The sequence below is a fragment of the Chrysemys picta genome, chromosome 4 (assembly GCF_011386835.1).
Source record: "Chrysemys picta bellii isolate R12L10 chromosome 4, ASM1138683v2, whole genome shotgun sequence".
NCBI classification, from domain to species: domain Eukaryota; kingdom Metazoa; phylum Chordata; order Testudines; family Emydidae; genus Chrysemys; species Chrysemys picta.
In genome coordinates this window covers 67,588,451-67,611,828 of record NC_088794.1, presented here as the reverse complement: position 1 = coordinate 67,611,828, position 23,378 = coordinate 67,588,451, and the positions used below count along the sequence as shown (strand labels likewise).

The 23,378-nt window shown below is 41.1% G+C and overlaps 1 protein-coding gene across 2 annotated transcripts in view; it reads right to left on the bottom strand.

Moving 5' to 3' along the window:
• LGR4 (leucine rich repeat containing G protein-coupled receptor 4) overlaps positions 1 to 23,378 on the bottom strand; it is a 133,511-nt gene that overhangs the window by 6,777 nt on the left and 103,356 nt on the right. For both annotated transcript variants that reach the window (XM_005306374.5, XM_024109379.3), the window contains 12 exons: positions 13,933 to 14,148; positions 12,888 to 12,959; positions 11,464 to 11,532; positions 10,818 to 10,889; positions 10,654 to 10,725; positions 9,556 to 9,624; positions 8,687 to 8,758; positions 7,045 to 7,110; positions 5,014 to 5,085; positions 3,189 to 3,260; positions 2,741 to 2,866; positions 597 to 718 (listed from right to left, as the gene is read on the bottom strand). In XM_005306374.5, coding sequence (XP_005306431.1) covers positions 597 to 718; positions 2,741 to 2,866; positions 3,189 to 3,260; positions 5,014 to 5,085; positions 7,045 to 7,110; positions 8,687 to 8,758; positions 9,556 to 9,624; positions 10,654 to 10,725; positions 10,818 to 10,889; positions 11,464 to 11,532; positions 12,888 to 12,959; positions 13,933 to 14,148 — 1,100 coding nt within the window. The remainder of the gene's footprint in view (positions 1 to 596; positions 719 to 2,740; positions 2,867 to 3,188; positions 3,261 to 5,013; positions 5,086 to 7,044; positions 7,111 to 8,686; positions 8,759 to 9,555; positions 9,625 to 10,653; positions 10,726 to 10,817; positions 10,890 to 11,463; positions 11,533 to 12,887; positions 12,960 to 13,932; positions 14,149 to 23,378) is intronic.

The window sequence follows — 23,378 nt, the reverse complement described above, 5'->3', positions numbered from 1 at the left end:
TCTTTGCCCTCCACACTCAGCACTCCCTACTACAACATACAGGCATGGGTTCTTGCCATGCTGCAATCCTTAGTGCCCACAAAGAATTGTGGGATCTGGCTGGCTCCTGGAAAAGAAATTCAGATGGACTTTGGGTCCCAGGAGTAAGGAAGGTTGAGAACTATTGCTTTAAGCCAGGTCTGTCCCAGTCCATATCAAGAGGAGAACTTGGAAACTTGAAACAAGGGATTGAAAACTCACAGTTCAGACCCTGTCTCTAAAGGGAGATGGAGATGCTGAGACCAGCAGGATATTTCTTAGAGTGTGCTCTGGGAAGCAAGTGAATAGCAAGATAACTGACCCTACCAATTTAATACAATGGAAGAAGAAAAAAATATTTTCTAACTGAAACAGGGAAAAGCCTGTGTTAGCCAAGCAGACTCATCCCTTTGGAAATAGGAATTGGATCACATAGAACCAATTATTTTGTAGCGGGTGCTCATATAATAAGTCTTTAAATGAGTTTCTACATCTGTTTGTTGGAGAACAAAATTATCTGCCTGGTCTGGCCTAACTTATGCAATGCAGCGGAACGCCTAGTACAATGGAGCACTCACCTCTATCATGATCTATCAACACATTCTGATCGTGGTGGCTGGAATCTTCCATGTTAGAGTTCAAATAAGAGTCACAACCCCAAAATGCACAGCACTGGTAGGCATATGGAACAGACAGAGACCTGAAATACAGGCAAAACAATGAACAATATTAGCTGGCAGCATCTATATTCTTAATTTTTAAAAGTGGCATGCCTCAAAGCTAAAGCTGTTCAAGAGCAGCTTCTTTTTGACACATACATTAATAAAGACCAACTTCAAACTAGAATCAGTTATGAGAGTTTCTGAAGAGCTTACACTTTAGGATACTAAAACTGACTAGAGATGGGCAAAAAAAGGGAGTTCTTGATTTTTGCAAAAGCAAAACTAAAACAGAGGTGGTTTGGATCAGGATTCCATTTCATCCAAGCCCTCAGTCTGCGGTGAAGGTAAAGAAACATTCCTCTGGGTTTGGCTCAACTCTGTCTTATGCAAAGCAAGTTGTTACTAGTATTCATGTTATCACTTGTATACATAGAAATGAAAACTAATCAAGCTGGCTGGAGAGTAACTCTGTTGTGCAAGTAAGTTAATTCCTGGATGACCACATTATTAAGCATGCATCTGTCATCTTCATTGTTCATTCTGTTTACATTAAATCCTTCAGAGTAAGTCAGGATTTCCTGGTATGCACCTTCCTTTCTGCCAGCAATAGGACATGCTAAAAAATCAGTGCAAAAAAGGATGGGAGGGGCTGATCACACATACAGTTCAGCACTAATTGGTTACCATAAAAATCTGTGCAAAAGCAGTGGCCTCATGGAGCTTTATCTGAATTTTTCAGGTAACATGATGTAGCCAAGCTGATTGCTAACAATGTACCCAACTGTTTTTCCTCTTCTCAATCTATATGGAACAGATTATATTGCTAACATTGGAAGTTATTTTTCTTTCAAGATAAATGAAAATTAAGGTGGAAGATGGGGAGGGGGGGGGAATAGTACAATAAACCACACTTATAGCAATTGGGGCACTGAAGAGATTTAAAAAAGCAGTGCATATTCAAAGAACCACCACAAGATTAGTCAGGTAGGTTGCACTTTGATTTCTGAAGCATGGTCTCTGTACTCTAAAACTGTGGCATTTCCTCACCACTCTGGTAATTCCTGCATCTGGAACGTGGAATTTTGCAAGGTTCATGTCAAAATATGGTAACTCTTACTAGTCTAGAATGCCCCTGTGCTAATCAATATTAAGCAATGTACATAGGTATACAGTATTTTGAGATGGGTGTACTTCTAATTACCCTTACAACAAAATCTCACAAAACCAATGTCATTCTGAGTCAAGGCTATAATTGAAATCCTACAAGAACTGTATTGTGCCTGGACACTATTTATATGCTCATGTTGGAGGAGTGTCAGAATAGTGAATGCCATGCCACAGTAGTTCTCAGCTTTTGGATAAAAAAAGCTGAGTCTCTTGTTAACACACGACTGAATATCACGAACTCCTGGGATTGAATCCTAGACATCTGACTCTTTCCTCTGGTCTTGGGCAAGTAACTGTCTTTGCCTCAGTTTCCCCATCTAAAACAATTCTTACCTGCTTCATAGGGGACATAAGAATTATAAGGTCTCTGAAAATGAGAAAAGCTACATAACGGTCTGTTCCAAAGCCCACTAAAGTCAATGAGAGTGTTTCCATTGATTTCAACAAGCTTTTGGATCAGGCCCTAAATGCCTACTGTTGTTATTGTGCTGGGCCTCACAGAATAACCAGCATTTGTATAAAGGGTTGGGGTGGTGGAATTATAAGCCAGCTCCCATTTTCCAGACTCTAGGAAGAGGACATGCTCAGTCACTGGCAAATGGGTCTTCACAGGTATCCAGAACTCCATCCATACCACTACTCCAATTCACATATAAGGGGTTGGGTGGAAGGGTGTCAAGGATTCCAAAAAGAACAGGTGAGAGCAGCCTTATGGAATAAGAATGGTCAAGATCCCCCTTGACTTATTACAAAAATCCAGCACAAGTGAGTTTAGTTAACAGGAACACAGTGACCTTAACTGAGTTGACTTGACTTGTGTCACATTGTTTATTCATCTAAATGCTATTTTAAATGTTCATCTGAACAATCTGTAGTTTTATCTACTAACATACCGGAGCTTCACAAAGTCCTTTGCTGCCAATGCTTCTTTCAGCTCAGAGTTGCCTGCAAGTTTAAGCTGGTTTAGTCCATTCAGTCCTTCAGTTGGAAATGAAGTCAGCTCATTGAAACTTAAGTCTCTGAAAGGTGAATATTAAAATTGTTACACACAGTAAGTCTGAAGATCCCATGGCATGTTTCCTATCAGTACGGATCTGCTCTAGTGTTTGTTGGCTAACATTCTGTCCTCCAAAACCCCCATCAAGCAGCATGTCTTCTGTCCTCCACACAAGAGAGAGGAGTGCCTCATTTCATTGCTGTGTGTGTGTAGTTTGGGGATCTCTAGGGATGAAAAATTATTAAAAAAAAGCAAACACACATCAGTTTTGAGTGAGAAAATTTTACCATTTCAGCAATTTAGTGCTGGAGGTGCTGGTTTACTGCACAAAATGGCCTACTTACAGATTAGTTATAGCACCAAGTGTAGTAAATGCCTTCTTGTGAACCTGCTGGATCAAGTTTCGACTGAGATCACTGCAATTAATAAAAAATGCCATTTAGTTAGCAATTTAACTGAAATGTCAGAATAACCATTGTTTGGGAGCTCGGTAAGTGGCAATCACATTATACCTCTGACAGGAAAGTCAAGTAATCTGCATGGTTTAACAATATTTTGGTATCTCCATGACATTTTCCATATAGAATCATGTATACATGGGCTTAATCCTGCTAAGTGCTGGGCATCTGCAGAGAGGTGAGAACATAAGCTCTCTGGGACAAGAACAGGTCTTATTTTATATCTGTACAACACAATGGGACTCTGACTAGAGCTTTGGAGTGTTACTGTAATATAAATAAGATGGAGAGAGCAGCGAGTTTTCACATGCAGGATCAAGCCCGGAGGCCTTACACCGTAGTGACTAACTGCTGCTATTATTTACTTAATAGCAGCTGTGAATTTCTGGGATCTCATAACTCCCTTTTATTAGCTCCTCAATAAGTAATGAACACTTTCGTATTATCAACCACATTTTAAGTCCTAATGTTTACCAATACATTGTTTCATATTATAAATCTGCCACCATCAAGTAAAACACATATAGTAGTGCTCCAGCAAAAACATTAACACGACAGTGAGCAGCCAGAAAAATCTCCGAAGAAATTTAACCTCTATTGCTCTCAAACTCCTTACTATTTGTCCATTTAAAAGCAGGCATGCCAAACCTGTGGGGAAAAAATGCAGAAATTGGGCTAGTTTTTGGCTTGTAGTTTGTTTGGCTTGTAGCAGCTTGTTGCTTCTTTTTTTTTTTGATCGGCTCCCAGCAAGCAGGGGCCAAAGGGGCAAGGGGGGGGGGGGGAAGAGAGAGAGTCAGGGGTGCACAGTGGGCCCACCACAGTCCCCAACTACACAATAGGGGGGGATCTAGTCACAGACTGTTGGGGTTCTTAGGAATTGGCTTGTTTTGGCCTTGTTTTGAAATGGGATTAGCTTGATTTTTGGCTTATTGTGAAAGTCAGAGTGCTTATTTACTGCATGAAAGTTGGCAACTGTGTTCATGTTTACTACTTTAGGGCTGGGAGAATGACATTTGCCCTACTTTACTTATACTGCTTTTTGCAATTCACTTCAGGTAAAAATAGCTAACTTAATTATAAAAATGACAAGAACCCCTTTTTACCAAACTTGGTATGCAAAATACATATTTTCTCACAATGTATTTATATTAATATATATAAATATTAAGTACAGAAAAAGAGTAAAACTGGTGCCTAATAAAAACAGTAACTATCGTATAGATCAGGGGTCGGCAGCCTTTCAGAAGTGGTGTGCCAAATCTTCATTTATTCACTCTAATTTAAAGTTTCGAGTGCCAGTAATACATTTTAACATATTTAGAAGGTCTCTTTCTATAAGTCTATAATATATAACTAAACTATTATTGTATGTAAAGTACATAAGGTTTTTAAAATGTTCAAGAAACTTCATTTAAAATTAAATTAAAATGTAGAGACCCCCAGACTGGTGGCCAGAACCCGGGCAGTGTGAGTGCCACTGAAAATCAGCTCGTGTGCTGCCTTCAGCATGCATGCCATAGGTTGCCTACCACTGGTATAGATCACGGTTAGCTTTGCCTTGGGATATATAACATCTAGCCTATTAATACAAGACAGATTATTACCTTCAAACCCACATATTTAGTTATGAATCATAATTTACATCCCATAGTATTCAGAAAGTAAACATATATATAGTTAAAAGTAAGTAAGTAAAAATATATGTACTTACAGGATGCGTAGGGAAGTTAGTCCCTGAAAGGTGTCTTCTTTGATTTCCTGGATTTGATTATGTTGTAAGGAACTGGAATGCAAGGGGGGGGGGTGAAGTTATTTGGAGGCTAATTTCCTCCAAAATGAGGAATATTTGGCTTTTGTTTTTTCCCTCATCTCTTAGTATATTATTCTCTACTGTTTTCCTCAGTCTGTCTCTCTACAGATTTTAGCAAATCAGAACAATGGGAATAAGATAAGAAAGATACTAATCAATACCATTGACAGATGAAATGATTTTTCTGATCATTCCTCCATTTTGGGCCCACTGTTTAAATAACTGTTCTCCACTTCACCACAATACGCATGGCTATTTTCTCTTGAGAGGTTAATTCAATATTTGGAGCCCCCTTATGGAGTTTCCAGCCCATTTTTTTTAATTCACAACCCATTTGGCAGAGGTGAACATCGACAAGTGAGGTTTGAACTACCTCCAAGCCATAAGTGTCACTTTGTGACACAGATGCACCTTGGCATTTAAAACAAACCTACTCACTTCCAGGTTGAGATGATTTAGGCCAAGCGCCAACCCAGAGTGAACTATTACTTCTTAAAATATGGATTTATAAAAGGAAAACACTGAGAGACCCTTCATTATGCAAGAGCTAATGGGCAGGTTATATTTCCAATTCATTCTCTTCCTATGTGCCCATCTGATAGTCAACATTCATTGAGGTGCTCCTGCATTCTAGGCCATAAATCTGAACTCTAAGGAACATGAGGCAAGATAGATTTAGCGGAGGGCAACTGGCCCCAGAACTTGCTGCCCTTGATAGAAAACTTGATCTCTGTTGGACTGACAATCAGAGCACAGGACAAGATTCATCTGTTTACTCCACCTGCTTGCCAGTGGATGAAATATCAACACTTTTCTCTAAGGGCAGCAGGGGATGGTGCATTTTTATGCTGCCTTCAACCACAGGACTGTTCCTGGCAGTGGAAGAAAGTGGTGGAGATTGGAGCATTGTTATATATATTTTTTAAATTATCATCTATTTTTCAATCAGATAAATTTATCCTTATTAAAAATCAAATTATGTGGTCTCATAAATTGACCAGGCACTTTAGAATGTATAATATATTCCCTGCCCTGAAGAATTCACAATCTAAGGGCCTAAACCTGCAAGGTGCCTACCACACTCAACTCTCAATTACTTCAGTGGAAGCTGAAACTCAGCATGTTGTACAACTGGCCTCTGACAAGAGAGCACATGACAAGAGAATGAGGCAAGAAGGAAGGCAGACTGGCTGGATACTTGTAAAAAAGTAGGTTTTATGGGGGAGATAATAGGGTCTTGACAGGCAAGGATTTGGAGACAGATCCAAGACTAGAGGGTTACACATTGGAAGGTGCAAAGCTGAGAGTGAAAGAAAGACGAACAGCACAAGAAGAAAAGAGGACTGGGAGAGCACCAGGGGTAGAAATGGGAGCAGAGATATAAGCAGGGGAAAGATTATATTGGGCTTAGAAGGAGAGGATGAGGAGCTTTATCTGATGTGGTAAAACACAGGAAAAACAAAGAAGGGATTTGAGAGGGAAAAGTGTTTCTTGGACAGGAAGAGGACTTTTAACAGTGCCATGTTGGATAGATGGAGAGGACTGAGAAAAGTTGGGAGGGGAGCGAAGGTTACAGTAGGGAAGAGAAGGTTACAGAAACCAAGGGATTAAGCAGTGGGGATAGCAAAGATGAGGAGGGCATATTTATAAATATGACAAGCTTGCTATGAAAAGCAGGATTACTGAGTCTTTCATTCTTTTTGTGTCCAAATAGGAAGAAATGTGAAACTTCTGACTATGTGAGTGAACTCAATGGGTGAAATTCTCCGGCCTATGTTATACAGGGGGTCAGACTGATCATAAGATTCTCTTCTGGCCCTAAAAATCTATTACATTTTCTGTCAGATGTTAAGTACAAGAACTCAGTATTGGAAGCTGTGGACTCAGTACACTAAGGGTTATTTAGGATAATTAACATACATTTATACTTACATTTCTTCTAAGGAACTGCAGCCCTTAAAACTCGAAAGCTCTTTTATGTTATTATAAGACAAGTCCCTTGAAATAGACAATGGGAAGAGAGTGGTTAGTTTAACTCTGCTCTATTTGAAATGTTACTTTACTGCAACCATAAATTAAATAAAAATCAGCATACCAACCATCCTGTTACCACAATTCTAGAAAAAAACTGAAGACATTTTAAAGACACACAAAAGTCAGGGGATTCACAGCTATGCTCCCCAGCAACTGGCCCCCATTATGTATACTGGCTCTACCTATTACATACAAAAAGCTATGAAAAACAACGTAAAGGTTGCGAAGTCAAACTTCAAAAGTGAGGAAATGCCAGACTCAAGGTTGCTCATAAAGCAGCCCTGAATCCTACCTTCATATTTTAAATACAAGAGAACATTCTCTCAGTTCTTGTAACACTGACAAACCCATCTATTTTTCACTCTCATTCTCTTAAATGGCTTAACCATTTTTACTGAAGACTTTTCAGAAATATTCAGCCTGAGACAGACAGCAAGCATGAAAAAAAAAAAATCAGCCCAAAAGGCTAAAGTTTGGCAAAATTATAAACAACTAAAACTATATAATGGAAAGTGTCAGGCAAGTGTTAATTGTAGGTATTGCTATTAGCTACGCATATAAAATAGTGCACAAAACATGGCCAACTAATCCATGCAGTGGGAAAATAACTACTGTATAAATCCCCTCAATTTTGATAGTTCAAAATTAAAGGCGCATGTTTTCCACAAGAAACGGAAGGGTGATCTCTGACATGTGGATGTAATTCAGATCTGCTCAAAGTGTGCAGATCACTCCCCATCCAAAGCTGGGAAAGTTTTCAGATTTTTTTAGGGGGTGCTGGGACAGGGTGGCAAGAAAGGGGGCTGGAAACAGCCAAACTACCATTAAACTAGAGATTCAAAAAGCCAATGGTTGACAGAAAAAGCACAATGCTCTGCTGTCTTACCGGTCTATAAAACAGAAGACATATTCCCCCCAGTCTTTTTCAGTGAGAAGAATTTATCCTTTGCAATTATCTTTTCCCTACTCCCCACAAAACCTATCCTCTTTCTTAAATACATTTTTATTTTCTAATTTGCCCTCTCCCCATCATTTACTTTTACCTTCTGAGTGCATGCCTCCTATCTCTCTCATGCACTTTACCATTCTTTTCCTCCACCCCAACTTTCTATTCTCCATTGGTCTCCTCTCCTCCACCACAGTAGTTATGAGTGCTACTCTTCTTTACTCTCCAAATGTGGATGATGAGTGTGGTCTGGAGAACGAGTGGGTGGCACAATGAAATGTGAAGACATTCCCATGCAAATGCTGTTACACTGACATCCTTACAGCTGTACACCACCATAGGTGAAGAAACACCGTGTACTTCAATAAACACACTGCTGTTTCAAGGACTTGATTTGGTATATCAACATAATACTTTGCAGCACCAGGACTCCAGAGGAGTCAAAGAGGGATCAGATATTTGAACAATTTTGGGGCCTACCAACGTTGACAGAGCGACTTTGAGCAATGACACTTTCTTTAAATATAGTGCAATATATCGCTATCAAATTATTTTTTACTGTTGGTAAAACAGGAGCAGGAAATATTGACTTACAAAGTCCGAAGCATCTTTTGTTCTTGGCATAGGTTAATGGGAACACTGCTTATCTTGGTGCCTGTAAGAGTCCTGTGTTAAAAACAAACAAAAAAACACATACATGTTTGAATGCTCAAACAGTACATAGTAGGTCTCAGAAATGTAGGGCTGGAAGGGACCATCAGAGGTCTTCTAGTCCAAGACCTTGCAGTGGGGCAGGACCAAGTAAATCTCGACCCCCTCTGACAGGCGTTTATCTAAACTGTTTTTAAAAACCTTCCATGATGGGGATTCCACAACTTCTCTTGGTAACCTATTCCAATACTTAACTACCCTTATAGTCAAAGTTTTTCTTAATATCTAACCTAAATCTTCTTTACCGCAGATTAACCCCATTACTTCTTGTCCTACCTTCAGTGAATTGTGGAAAACAATTGATCACCATCTTCTTTATAACAGCCCTTAACATATTTGAAGATTTATCAGGTCCCTCCTCAGTCTTCTTTTCTCAAAACTAAACATGCTCAGTTATTTTAATCTTTCCTCAGATGTCTAAACCCTTTATCGTTTTTGTTGTGCTCCTCTGGACTCTCTCCAACATATCCACATCTTTACCACATGAGGCACCCAGAATTGGACACTGTACTCCAGCTGAAGCCTCACAAGTAAATACATTCAAAATTGTGAGGCACTCCGTTACTTTTGTAATGGCAGTCATATAATTACCTAAAATAGATAGGTAGGAATAGAATCAAGATCTCCTGGCTTCCAGCCCTGTTCACTAAGCCACACTTCTACCATTGGAAGTCAATTTTAATACTAATTGTTCCAAGAAGAGACAGAACAAGAAATTAATGTATTGGCAGTGTTTGGTAGAAGATACTTACAGGCTCTCCAGATTACTGGTTCCTGTCAAATTAGGAAACCACTGAACCATGCTGGCACCCCGAATGACCCTAAATAAACAGGTAGATTATCTGTAAATTATATTATGGAAATTGTGGGAGATGGGGGGGGGTGGAGGAGGTGGAAGGAGGAAGGGGGACAATCCTTTTATCCTGTTATGGAAGTTTTCATTAGAATGTTACATACTAATCAATTGATTGCCTCAATGAATTTTGGTTACACTGTAGGTCTAAAGACACTCGTTGAATACACCTAAAGTAAAAATATGTTTAATCAAATGCTATGAAAGCATGTGATATTCTGTCAGAATCATGCTTGGAATGCAGAACACTGCTAATGTGCAAATTTTCTGCAGATGGTTCTGTGATCCAACTTCCAAAGCTACTCCATTCCAACAAATAAGATCATTGCTGATTTTTACATGTGTGCCATTTAAAGGATCAGCATGAAGGAGGCACCACAGTAGTTCTGCAAATATCAGCCCCTATTTAACATACTAAAACATATTAGTCTTTGATTAGGAGAGCCTGGGATTGGCACCCAAGTGGGATCCCACATTTGTACCTAAGCAGGATCCATCCACTTGAAAGTGCCATTTAGATATATGTTCTGAATATAGTATAAAGTATACAGTATACTATAAAATCTTTTGATTGTGACTCAGATCTTGAAGTTTTTAAGTCAGTTTTTACTTACTCATTACTCAGAACCCCCAGACTAGCAATCTTTTTCAAAGTGTGCATGTACTTGCCTGCAAACACATTCCCAATGTCCATCCATATTCAGAAATATATATAGGCTCCACTGGCTTCAGTGGGAATTTGTCTGGACAAGTACCTGAGCATTTGGCTTTAGGTTACTTTTCTTATGCGAGTTAGGAGAACAAAAAAATTTTAAGACTATCCATCAGACTCTCAAACTACTGGACATTTCAAGAACAAACAGCAAAGTTTATTAAAACTAAGTGCAAATAAAAATTGTGCATGAAGCAACATCTGACCAGCAAAATCAGTTATTCTAGGGGCACAGACATGCTATTTCACTTCAGATATTCTGTTATAAACTGAGAAAGTACTTACAAGGAGTGCAGATCTGATAAATTCTGAAATGCCGAGTTACCCACAAAAGAGAGAGGATTATCATACAAATGTCTGAGGAATTAAAAACAGATTTCAGTCTCCCATCAGTTCATACAATCACTGTCTGATAATTAGACTACAAATACACACAAAATAATACTTACATAGTCCTTAGAAGGGGATTTCCCTCAAATGCACCATTGGGGATTATGGAAATGTAATTACTGTGAAATCCCCTAAAAATATATTGACAAAAGAGAAATAAATTTTAAAATATAGCATCATTAGGGTCGATCAACTGTCATTTGGCTAGTGTTCAAATAATACACAAACTCAGAGCTCAATCCTGCAAATAGTTGCACTGAAGTCAAATGAGACTATGCACAACTGAAGGATCAGACCTTTGTCTACTATATATCAGTACTTAAAATGGAAATATTTCAGGGGAGAAAGCTAAACTCTGCATCAATCTGTGATAAAATGTTTTTTAAAAAAGCATAATGATCAGTAATTACATAATTTTGCTACTGGAGGCCCCAAAACAGTGTCCAAATAGCTGATGGTTAAGATCTATGTTAATAGCTATCCTGAATAATTTGCTTATTTTTATCACTCAAAAAATAACAGACTCTCTCACTAACTGCTGATTACGCCCGCCTCTAATTAGAGTATTGCTTAGCATAACCTAGTCCATTTCAGATTACTGGGTAATGGGACAATAGAGGCATTCCTAACCTTGGAGTTAGGATTGCTTTTTTATTTGTGAAAAGGATAAAGAAAATGGGTAGAATAAGATGTAGTAATACTCACAGCTCCTTTAGGCTTGGAAGTGCTTTAATGGCTTCAGGGAATTCTACCATGTTGTTATAATTTAAATCCCTAGTAGAAATAGCAACATCAGCAAACACTCAGTGCTAGCGACATATTTTCAGTGGACACCTAATGTTAAATTGTTTGATTTATATACCGTATATATAATCTCCATATAGTGAAGCTATATACTTCTTTAGACACTGGTTTATCTTAATGATGATTTTATCCTTCAGAAGCCTTTAAAACTAAAATTTAGTCTTTTAAAAAAACCCAAAAAAGGTGCAGATACGAATGACAATTTTGTATAGCCTATTCAGAAAATCTCTTAGGTTTTATAAAATATACACCAATATCAGCCACAAGAGAATAGCAGGACCTACAGACCTTCTAGTAAAGACAATTATTATAACTGAACAAAAGAAGAGGTAGAGTCAAGTACGATACAATCATGTAAATCCTAATATACAAATCCTTGTTACATTAGCAAAGTGGATTTGTTGGAAACATTTACTGTTCAGCTACACAATAAACTAATCATAGTTGCTCTGTCACCATTCCAGCTAAAGAGCCAGTCAAGCTCTCAGTTTTATGCTGGCTGTTTGTTTCACAAAAATGCAGAAGGTAATGTCAAAGGGCAAAATTGTGTAGCTCTTCCTCAGACTACGTTCTTATTGATTTTTTCCCTGAGAAGGGCTGCAGGACTAGGCCCAAAGAGTGTACTTTCCTTCCAGCTGAGAAGTAAAAGATTTATTAAAAAAAACCAAAAACCTAGAACTGGTTTCTAACTTTAAAAGATATATCAAATTACAACTTTACCCTGATAACTGACTGTTCTAAATATTACATAAAGATTTACAGGGTTTCTGGAGCAAGTAAAGTTCCTCCTCCAAACTCTCACAAAGTAGGAGTAAAATTCCACCACCTCTCTAACTAGTGGGAGCTGTCACTGGTTCAGTGGGGCCAGGATTTCATCATAGATATTTTCTGCATTCTTTAAATGTAACAAATTTTTTTTGTTAGTGAAATATTGCTTACTAGAGATTCATGAAGCAAGCTGAAAGGAAATCTGTAGTCCATGCAGTATCATACAAAACACTTAAATGGCTATAAACTTTGCTTCTGAGCTCTCTGTCTTAAACTCAAGATTATTTTATCCATTGACATTCAAGCATATCTCACTATTACACAAGGACTGAAGTAATTAGTATTGTCAAAGACAATTGGCAACATATTTTGCAATATGTTTATTGCTAAAAGTAAGTTGAGGTAACAAGTATTTATTTATTAGCTATAACACTTTAATTATAAACTTAGGGATATCTGAACAAGTCTTTTGTCAGAAGTGCTAGTTTCCATAACTAGTCTGTTACAGAGATTTCTACAAACACAGACCAATAAATGAACACAGAAAATGTACTTACAAAGTTTCTAGGTTGTCTAATCCATCAAAACAATGTTTTCCTATTGTTTTTATTTTATTGTTATGAAGATGCCTAAAGAGACAACAAAACCAGTTTCAAAATAATCAGTTTCTCATGGATAAGTTATAAAATTAACATAAATTTGACTATTTGATATTACAATAGCAGGATGTTTTAGAAAAACCATTAAAGGGTGAGGGGAAGTGATACTTTACAAAAGAATGCCTCTATTACCAGACAAGAGATGTCACAATCTAAGATGAGAACAAGATATTGGATATCATCACAATTACCTACCTGAGGCCCTGTTCAGCACTCCTGATTCTGACAAAACTGCAATTAATTTCCAAGTGCTGAAGTGGGGCCTTCAGTTTATAGCTAAGGCTTTTAAATAGTCTTCAAGCAAAATGGTGCAAACAACTAGAGTAGTTCCAAACCAAAACCAAAAACCACCTCCACAAAAAAGAGAGTCATGAAAGTTTAATTATTTTTTGCTGGCTTTTTGAAACTGACAGAACTTTTTGAAAACTGAAAACTTCCAACCATCTCTACAGTTAGTTGAGAAACCCCCAAAAATGTGATGAAAATTTGAATTAAAAAAATAAATTCAAAAACTCAAAACATTTGGCCCAGCTCTAGTGTTAACACCAGTCCCAGGCACATTTAAGACTAAATAAAGCATATGAAAAATATCCCATAAGGAACAAGCCTGAAGAAGATGACATTTCCATCTCTTAAAAACTACAATGCCTTCTTTTGCCAACTTTTTTCAGTTGTCAGTTTTCAAGAAAGACTATGTTACCAAAAAGAGACGCAACTGAAAATCATGGAGCAATCTCAGTCATAGCATTTTTGATTTTCTGGTAGTGTAGACCTCTCTAATAAGAAGATAATTGTACCAGTTTGTGGTGTTTCTGGGTTACAAACTATTAGCCACCTGAAGTGAAACAGAACAGAACACACTTCTCATTGCAATCCTAGCTGAATCAGGTCCACACTTGGAGGATCAAATTGAGTTGTAAAGTGAAAAGCTGCTAATACTCACAGAACAACGAGACTTGAAAGGTTTGTAAATGCAAAGTCAGGAATGTGTGTTATTTTGTTGAGAGCCAGAGTTAAGGCCTGCAAAGAAGGAAGATTGCTGAGTGGATGAATGGGGACTTCTGTCAAGCTGTTGTCATCCAGCCACAGGTGACGTAGCTGGACAAGACCCTCAAAACTGTCTTCTGGGACTGCAGTAATATGGTTAGCATCTAAACGCCTAAATAGAAACAAAAATAATTGAAATTAGTGAAGTTCACAAGTCTTTGTTAAGTACAAGTATGGATTAAAACACACAAATATATTTTAAAACTCAAATAGTTTTACGGGAAGAATTCATCACCTGAAAGTTTTGAGATGCCGCTGAAAGGGCCCTGAACATGTTTTTATCCAAATAAACAGCTCAGATCATTCAAATAGCAAAATTATTCTTTTCCTGTCCATATTTAACACAGTAAAATAATTTTTAAAATTACAATCTTTATAAAATCTGAATGGATAACAATTCTACAGAAGACTCCACTATGCACAGCAGTACACATTACTGGAACAAATTTACAAAGAGATGGTTTTAATGCATTAAACTACATTATCTTGACTGAAATCCTCTCTGTAGGTACACTGTAAATAGTATTCGATACTATTAGTGTGTTGCTTTCTGTTATTACTGTACTACTCATGTGACTGATCCTCTCCATGGATCACCACCTTGTAGTGGTGGAGAGGCTTGCGTATCTCAATGACCCCAAGAGCGATGCTGCCTGGAGTCATGTACTCCCTTAGGGTCACCCATGGCAGAACGGTCAAGGGAGAGGTTCCAGACAAAGTGTGATCCAAGAAGTCCCTAACTGCAGAGCAGATGGAGGATAACTGCACAGTGGAGGTGAAACTGTTGTGTAATGTTACAATGGCTGTGAAGGTGGATGAAGGCTGCAGCAAATAGAGGCTTTCCAATCGTCATGGTGTCCATGGTTCCAATCATCCTCGTCCATGGTTCAAGTCCTCCATCTGTCAAGGGTAGTGTGGTGACTGTTGTGCACCAGTCTCCCCACTTTAATCTTCCAGTTTTTTGGGAAAATAACATTTGTACAAGTCAAAAATCCGGTGGTGATTGGCGAGTGGCAGCGGGAACAGGATAGTGAAATCCAGAAGTTCCTAGTCACAGACTGACACACAGGCGGTGGGTGTGTGATACAATCGTCTTGTTCGAGGATTGAGACGGGTCGAGCATCTCGGCAGCTACACCCACGACTGAGCAGTCCTTTTTAGGATCCACTTTGCTCACCCCACATGGGAGGGGGTTAGAAAAGGTACCCTAAAAATTGTTTTGCCTCTGTTTCTCCTGGCTGGATAGCCGCATCCAGCAGGATCACCACCTCAGCGATTAAAAATGTAAGAAACTTTTCAATTTTGGAACGTATGTATCCTGATGGACAACTCAAACAGCGACCGACCAGAGTGACATACAGCCATTATTGCTCATGAATTGAGTCGGTTTAACATCGATATTGCTGCTTTGACCAAAACAAGAAGAGCTGATGAAGGACAGGTGAGGGAGGAGAAAGGAGGATACACCTCTTCTGGAAGGGAAAAATCTATAGATGAACCCCGATTGCATGGAGTGGGCTTTGCTATAAAGAAAAAATGGTTACCTACCTTCTGTAATGGTTGTTCTTCGAGATGTGTTGTTCATGTCCATTACACATTAGGTTTGCACGCATCGCGTGCACAGACATCGGAAACTTTTCCCCTCAGCGGCTCCCGTCGGGCTGGCAGGGCGGCTCCCGTCCCCCTCCCGCCAGAGCGGTGCCCCGCTCTAGCGTATATATATCCTTGCGGGCCCGACCCTCCCTCGGTTCCTTCTTGCCGGTGACTCCGACAGAGGGGAAGGAGGGTGGGAGGTGTAATGGATGTGAACACCACATCTTGAAGAACAACCGTTACAGAAGGTAGGTAACCATTTTTTCTTCTTCGAGTGATTGTTCACGTCCATTACACATTAGGTGACTCACAAGCTTACCAGTGCAAGAGGGTAGGAGTCAAGGAACAACTGATTGAAGCACAGCCCTGCCGAGCACCGCGTCCTCTCTGGTCTGATGATGGATCGCGTAGTGGGCTGTGAACGTATGCACCGACGACCAGGTGGCTGCTTTACAGATTTCCTGGAGTGGAACCTGCGCCAAGAAAGCCGCCGAGGACGCTTGTCGAGTGAGCCTAGTCGAGTGAGCCCTGATCTCCGGGGCTGGTACGTTGGCGAGCTCATAGCATGTGCGTATGCAAAGCACAATCCATGCTGACAAGCGTTGCGCCGAGATAGGCTGGCCTTTCATTCTCTCCACAATGGCAATGAAAAGTTGCATCGACTTGCGGAATGGCCTGGTCCGTTCTAGATAAAATGCCAAGGCTCTACAGACATCGAGGGTATGTAGGCTGCGGTGGCTTGTAGGGAAACACCCTCTCCAGCCCCTTGAGGAATCGGACTACTGTGGGATTGGAGAACACCGAAACTCCCAACTCTCCAGGGTGGAACGCTGATATGGCAGCCAGATGCACTTTAATTGAGGCGGGGGTGAGCCCTTGATGCTTGAGGTGCAGCAAGTAGTCCAGAATTGATGGGACGGAGGCCTGCAGAGGCTGTATGTGATGAGGCTCACACCAGTGGGAGAATCTCTTCCATTTGGCAAGGTAGGTCGCTTTTGTGGAGGGCTTCCTACTACCAAGAAGAATTTGCTGGACCTGGTGGGAGCACCTGTGCTCCGTATCCTTTAGCCAGAGAGATACCACGCCGTGAGATGTATTTCGAAAGATCTGATAACTGCTAAGATTAACACTAACTACTACGCTAAGGGACACTCTCAGACGAGAGACAGAGTTGTTCCAACGCCACCACGGACGGTAAGAAGGAACTGAGGGAGGGTCGGGCCCGCAGGGATATATATATGCTAGAGCAGGGCGCCGCTGTGGTGGGAGGGGGGACCCTGCCGGCCCGACGGGAGCCACTGAGGGAAAAAGTTTCCGACATCCGTGCACGCGATGCGCGCGCACCTATTGTGTAATGGATGTGAACAATCACTCGAAGAAGAACAAGCTCGTAAGGTGCCTCTCTGAGGTACCACTTGGCATCAATGAGCGGTTTTTGACACTCCAACTGAGGCTCACCAAAAATCAACAGGCAACTATTGTTAGCACCTATCCACCAACACTGGATGCCGATGAGAATGTAAAGGAAGATTTTTATTCTCAGTTGGAAACTATTTTATCAGAGACCCCTACAGCAGTCAAGATCATCCTTCTGGGGCTTTTCAATGCACATGTAGGACAAGACTCAGACCTATGGAAAGGAACAATCAGGAAAGAAGGAGTTGGCAACAGTAATTCAAATGGAATTCTCCTCCTGACCAAGTGTGCTGAACATGAACTTATTATTACAAACACCCTTTTCTGACAAAGGGAAAAGTTCAAAACATCTTGGAGACACCCACGATTAAAGCACTGGTATCTCCTTGACTACGTCATAGTTCGTACCCGAGATCATAGTGACATACTTCTCATAAGAACAATGACAAGTGCTGATGACTGTTGGACTGATCATCGCCTTATTCGATCCACAATGAAAATTAAGATCACTCCCAAATGGAGGCTGCAAAAGAAGCAGGTCAGATGCAAACTGAAGGTTCAAGACTTGAAGGACCCTATTAAGCGTGACCACTTCCAAGCAGTCTTAGAAGAAAAGCTCCCATCAGAGTTTCCAGAAGAAATTGAGGAACATTGGAGCCAGTTGAAAGCAGTAATCATCAATGCCTGTGAGGAAACCATAGGCTACCACACCAGAAAACATCAGGACTGGTTTGACAAGAATGATGCTGAAATTGAGCAACTCATCAATGAGAAGAGAATGACATTTAGTGCTTGGCAGAATGACAAATTGTAATATAATTGTAATATAAAGAGAGAAGCGAGAACGGAAGTACAACCAAGGCGAGAACGGAAGTACAACGTAAAATCAGAGAACTTAAGAACAAATGGTGGACTGAGAAAGCACAAGAACTCCAACATCTGGTGGACATCCACAATACATGTGGTTTCTTTAGTGCCACCAAGACTGTTTATGGGCCAATTTATCACGGTATAAATCCTCTTCGCTCTAAGGACGGAACCACACTTCTGAAGAACAACGAAGCCATCAATTCTCGCTGGAAAGAACATTTTGAAGATCTCCTTAACCGTAATTCTATGGCTGTAGATGAAGTCCTTGAGCAAATCCCTCAACGACCATTTAGAGATGAGTTCGGAGACCCTCCCAATTTGTATGAAGTGCACAATGCCAGCATGCAGATGAAGAACAACAAGGCAGCAGGTCTAGATGGGATCCCTACTGAAATCTTCAAAACCGGTAGTCCAGAGCTAATTCAGCAGCTTTACCTGCTTATCCTTAAAATCTGGATAAAGGAGGAGATACCCAGTGAAATGATGGATGCCTTGATTGTCACCCTGGGCAAGAAAGGGGATAAAGTGGATTGTGGAAATTATCATGGTATCTCCTTCCTAGCCACTGCAGGCAAAGTTCTGGTGCGGATCCTTGAAACCCGCCTTCTGCCCCATCAGAAGAAATGTTACCAGTCACAGAGTGGTTTCCGACCATGGAACTGTGGATATGATCTTCACAGCACGGCAGCTGCAAGAAAAGTGTCGGGAGCAAAACTGACCACTGTACATGGCTTTTATTGATCTAACAGAAGCCTTTGACTCAGTGAATCGCCGTGCCCTCTGGACTGTACTTTCTAAGATTGATGTATTTATCAGGACATCCAATGTCCTAAAATTGTTTCATGATAACATGAAAGCGACTGTTCTGAGCAGCACTGGCTCCCAGAGTGAACCTTTCAAAGTACAAACAGGAGTCAAACAGGGCTGTATCATCGCTCCAACCATGTTTGAGGTTTTTATAGCTGTCATTCTTTACCTAATTGCTGGGAAGTTTACAGCTGGCATTGAAATCACTTACAGAATGGATGGAAAGCTTTTCAGGCTTAGCAGGCTCAAAGCCAAGAGTAAGATTTCCACAACATCTATTGTGGAACTTCAGTATGCTGATGACAACGCAATCTTTGCCCACTCTGAGAAAGATCTTCAAACTATCTTGAATGTGTTTGCTGATGCTTATGCATGTCTTGGTCTCAGTCTTAATATCAAGAAGACTAAAGTACTCTATCAGCCCTCTCCAAATGAGCTATTACATGCCCCATCTATCAAAATCAGTGGAGTGGCACTGGAGAATGTCAATCATTTCCTCTATCTTGGAAGTCATCTTTCATCCTAGGCAGATATTGATGCTGAAATTCCGCATCGCCTGAGCTGTGCCAGTATAGCTTTTTCTCATTTACGGCACAGGATCTTTGAAGATCACACCATTCGAACAGACACCAAGCTTCTTGTTTATCAAACCGTTATTCTCCCAACACGGTTGTATGGGTCCGAAATTTGGACAACCTATAGATACCACTTGAAAGTCCTTGATTGGCACCATCAGCGCTGCCTCTGTAAGATTCTGAAGATCAAATGGGAAGACAGGTGCACCAATATTAGTGTTCTGGGAGAGGCAAAGACCACCAGTATCGAGGCAATGATCATCCGTCAGCAATTCCACTGGACTGGTCACGTTGTCAGGATGCCAGACCATCGCCTCCCAAAACAGGTCCTGTGGTACCGTAACGTGGGTGGACAACAGACGCGTTATAAGGACTCCCTGAAGGACAACCTAAAAAATTTAATATTGACATTAATACCTGGGAGAGACTTGCCCAGGATTGCTTAAAAAATGGAGTGAAGTCCTACGTGATGGTCCCCTGCATTTTGAACTTGCTCGCCAACAAGCCGAAGAGGACAAGAGGCACAGGAGGAAGGAGCGACTGTTCTCCAGTCATGGTCAACAGCCTCCTGCTGAGCCTGAAAACATCTGCCCTCATTGTAATAGAACTTGTGGTTCACGGATTGGCCTTATTAGCCATCTGAGGACCCATAACTCCCAAGGAAGATGATCATACTCGGTAACGAGTGATCGCACATCATCATCATCATCATGTGACTGATGTCAGAGAATCACATTATTAAAAATATATTATTGAACCTCATATCAGAACAATGAATCACACTGACAAATAAAGGATTATATCACCAACTAAATTCAAAGATTTCCCTCTTTCTGGCAGAGCATCCTTTCCAACAAACTCCAGGGGAAAAAAAACCAAAGGTTAACACTATCAGTGTTCTCTGCGCAGGATTAGCTTTGCCATCATATTTTTTCCCAAATTAATTCTGGTCATGGATATTCGCAATAATAATGCATCCTCATGTGGAAAATGATTCATCTCTCTTTCAAGAAGAGTAGCAAAGGACTTGTAACAATTAGTTTTTGCTTCAATTACCACCCAGCTAAGCTATTGGGTTACACAACATTTCTTTGGGTTTCAGGGAATTTAAAATGAGGACTTCACACCTGGAAAACCGAGGTGGCTGAATGTCTGCCATCAGTTTCAGTCTCCAGATCTGAAGTACTCACGACAGAAGGTGCAGCTTTTACTAGCAGAATCAAATTGAAAGATCTTTCCAGTAAAAGTTGACAAAATGGTACTACTCCTTGCCTGATACTCTGAGCCTGACAGGCTTTGCTTGCAAACAGACTTCATATTCTTTTCCTGCACAAAACACCACTCTCTACGAATTTACTTTCCCATTTTCTATGCAATGGCTACATTCACTTTGAGAGTTATATTTTAACACTGTTTTAGTATTTAGCATGCTCTCTATGCCAGTGGTTCTCAACCTTTCCAGAGTACTGTACCCCTTGCAGGAGTCTGATTTGTCATGTGTACCTCCCAAGTTTCACCTCACTTAAAAACTACTTCATGAGTAGCAGGTGAATCCTGGACTCGGGGAGGCTAGCCCCCAGCCCGGACCAACCCTTCTGCTTAAGCGCTCCCCCCACCCCCCAAAGCCCAGAGTCCCCCTCCTCCCAGCATGGCAGCCAGCCATCCCCTCCCTCCCCACACCCCTAGGCCACCCTAGCGCCCCCAGCCCTGGAACGCCAGGCGGGTGAGTGGGTGGCATGGCCCCGCTCATCCCTGGACGCCAGGTGGGTGGGTGGGTGAGTGGGCAGCATGTCCCCCCCAGTCCCAGAGCACAGGCTGGCCCCCATTAACGCCCCAGCCCCAGCCAGCCATGGGAGGGAGGGGGAAGAAAGCCTCCTGCAGTACAGCCTGGCAAACAGGAAGGGGCCTGGGGGCAGACTGTGGGAGGGGCCATGCAAGGCTGTTTGGGTCCTGCCTTCAATACCCACAGCCCATGCTACTTGCTTACAAAATCAGACATAAAAATAAAAAAGTGTCACAGCACACTATTACTGAAAAATTGCTTATGTTCTCATTTTTACCATATAAATTATAAAATAAATCAACTGGAATATAAATATTATACTTACATTTTAGTGTATGGTATATAGAGCAGTATAAACAAGTCATTGTATGAAATTTTAGTTTGTACTGATTTCGCTAGTGCTTTTTATGTAGTCTGTTGTAAAACTAGACAAATATCTAGATGAGTTGACGTACCCCCTGGAAGACCTCTGCGTGTACCCTTGGTTGGGAACCACTGCTCTATGCAACAAATCAGCAACAAATTCTTATTCTTCAGTTGTGAATCATAGAAATGTAGGGCTCGAAAGGACCACAAGAAGTCATCAAGTCCAGCCCTCCGCACTGAGGGAGGACCAATTAATCCTAGACCATCCCTGACAGGTGTTGGTCCAACTTGTTCTTAAAAACCTCCAATGAAGGTGATTCCACAACCTTCCTTGCAAGCCTATTTCAGAGCTTAACTACGCTTCTAGTTAGAAAGTTTTTCCGAATATCTAACCTAAATCTCCCTTGCTGCAGATTGACCCCATCATAGGCGCCGACTCTGTGGGTGCGCTGGGGCTGCAGCACCCACGGGTGAAAATTAGTGGGTGCTCTGCACCCACTGGCAGCCAAGCTCCCCCCCCCACCGCCCTGAGCGCACTGCATGCCCGCTCCTCCGCCTACCTCCCAGCACTTCCTGCCCAGCTGCCACCAAACAGGTGTTTGGCAGCGTGCTGGGAGGGAGGGAGAGGAGTGGGAATGTGGCGCGCTCAGGGGAGGAGGCGGGGAAGAGGCGGGGCCAGGGCAGAGATTTGGGGAAGGAATTGGAATAGGGGGAGGGAGGGGGCGGAGGAGGGCCGAGCACCCACTGGCGGGAGCAGAAGTCGGCACCTATGGACCCCATTACTTCCTGTCCTACCTTCAGTGGACGTGGAGAACAATTGATCACAATTGCTCATCACTAAACGTGCCCAGTTATTTTAACATTTCCTCATAGGTCAGGTTTTCTAAACTTTTTATCATTTTTGAGGTTCTCCTCTGGACTCTCACTTTTGTCCACATCTTTCCTAAAGTGCGGAACCAGTACACAAGCTGAGGCTCACCTATGTCAAGCAGAACAGGACAATTACCTCCCTTGCTTTACATACAACACTACTATTAAATGCACCCCAGAATATTAGCCTTTTCGCAACTGTATCACATTGTTGACTCACATTCAATTTGTAATCCACTATAACTCCCAGATCCTTTTCAGCAGTACTACTGCCTAGTCGGTTATTCCCCATTTTGTAGTTGTGCATTCAACTTTTCCTTCCTAAGTGAAGTACTTTGCACTTATCTTTATTGAATTTCATCTTGTTGAATTCAGAGCAATTCTCAATTTGTCAGGGTTCTTTTGAATTCTAATCCTGTTCTCCAAAGTGCTTGCAACCCCTCCCAGCATGGTGCCATCTGCACATTTTATAAGCGTACTCTCCAAACCATTATTGAAGTCATTAATGAAAAATATTGAACAGTAACCAGCCCCAGGACTGACCCCTGCACGGCCATACTAATTTGACAGGCCTCCCAGTCTGACAGCAAAACATTGATAACTATCCTTTGAAAATGGTCTTTCAATCAGTTGTGCACCCACCTTATTGTAATTTAATCTAGACCACATTTCCCTAGTTTGCTTATGCAAAGGGAGTTTGGTGTTGAAACAGTTCAAATCTTTAAGACTTTTTGAGAAAAGAACAGCAGAAGTTGAATTCCTGTTTAATAATAAAAGCTATGAAATGCAGCAAAGTAAATCACAAACACACAAGCATAGGAAGTGGGAAATGTAAATGTTCTGAAGCCCAAGGTTTTTTGGTTTTGTTTTTAAAATGATCAAGGTGCCATTACCTCTAAAGCTATACATCAAAGAGTTAATTCCTATAGTTCATATACTGGCAACTGCATATCATTGGCCAGCCCCGTGAGCTGGCAGGTGTGTACACCCTTATTTGTGCATACTAATTAGCCTGCGCTGAGACTAGACCAGGGATAGGCAACCTTTCAGAAGTGGTGTGCC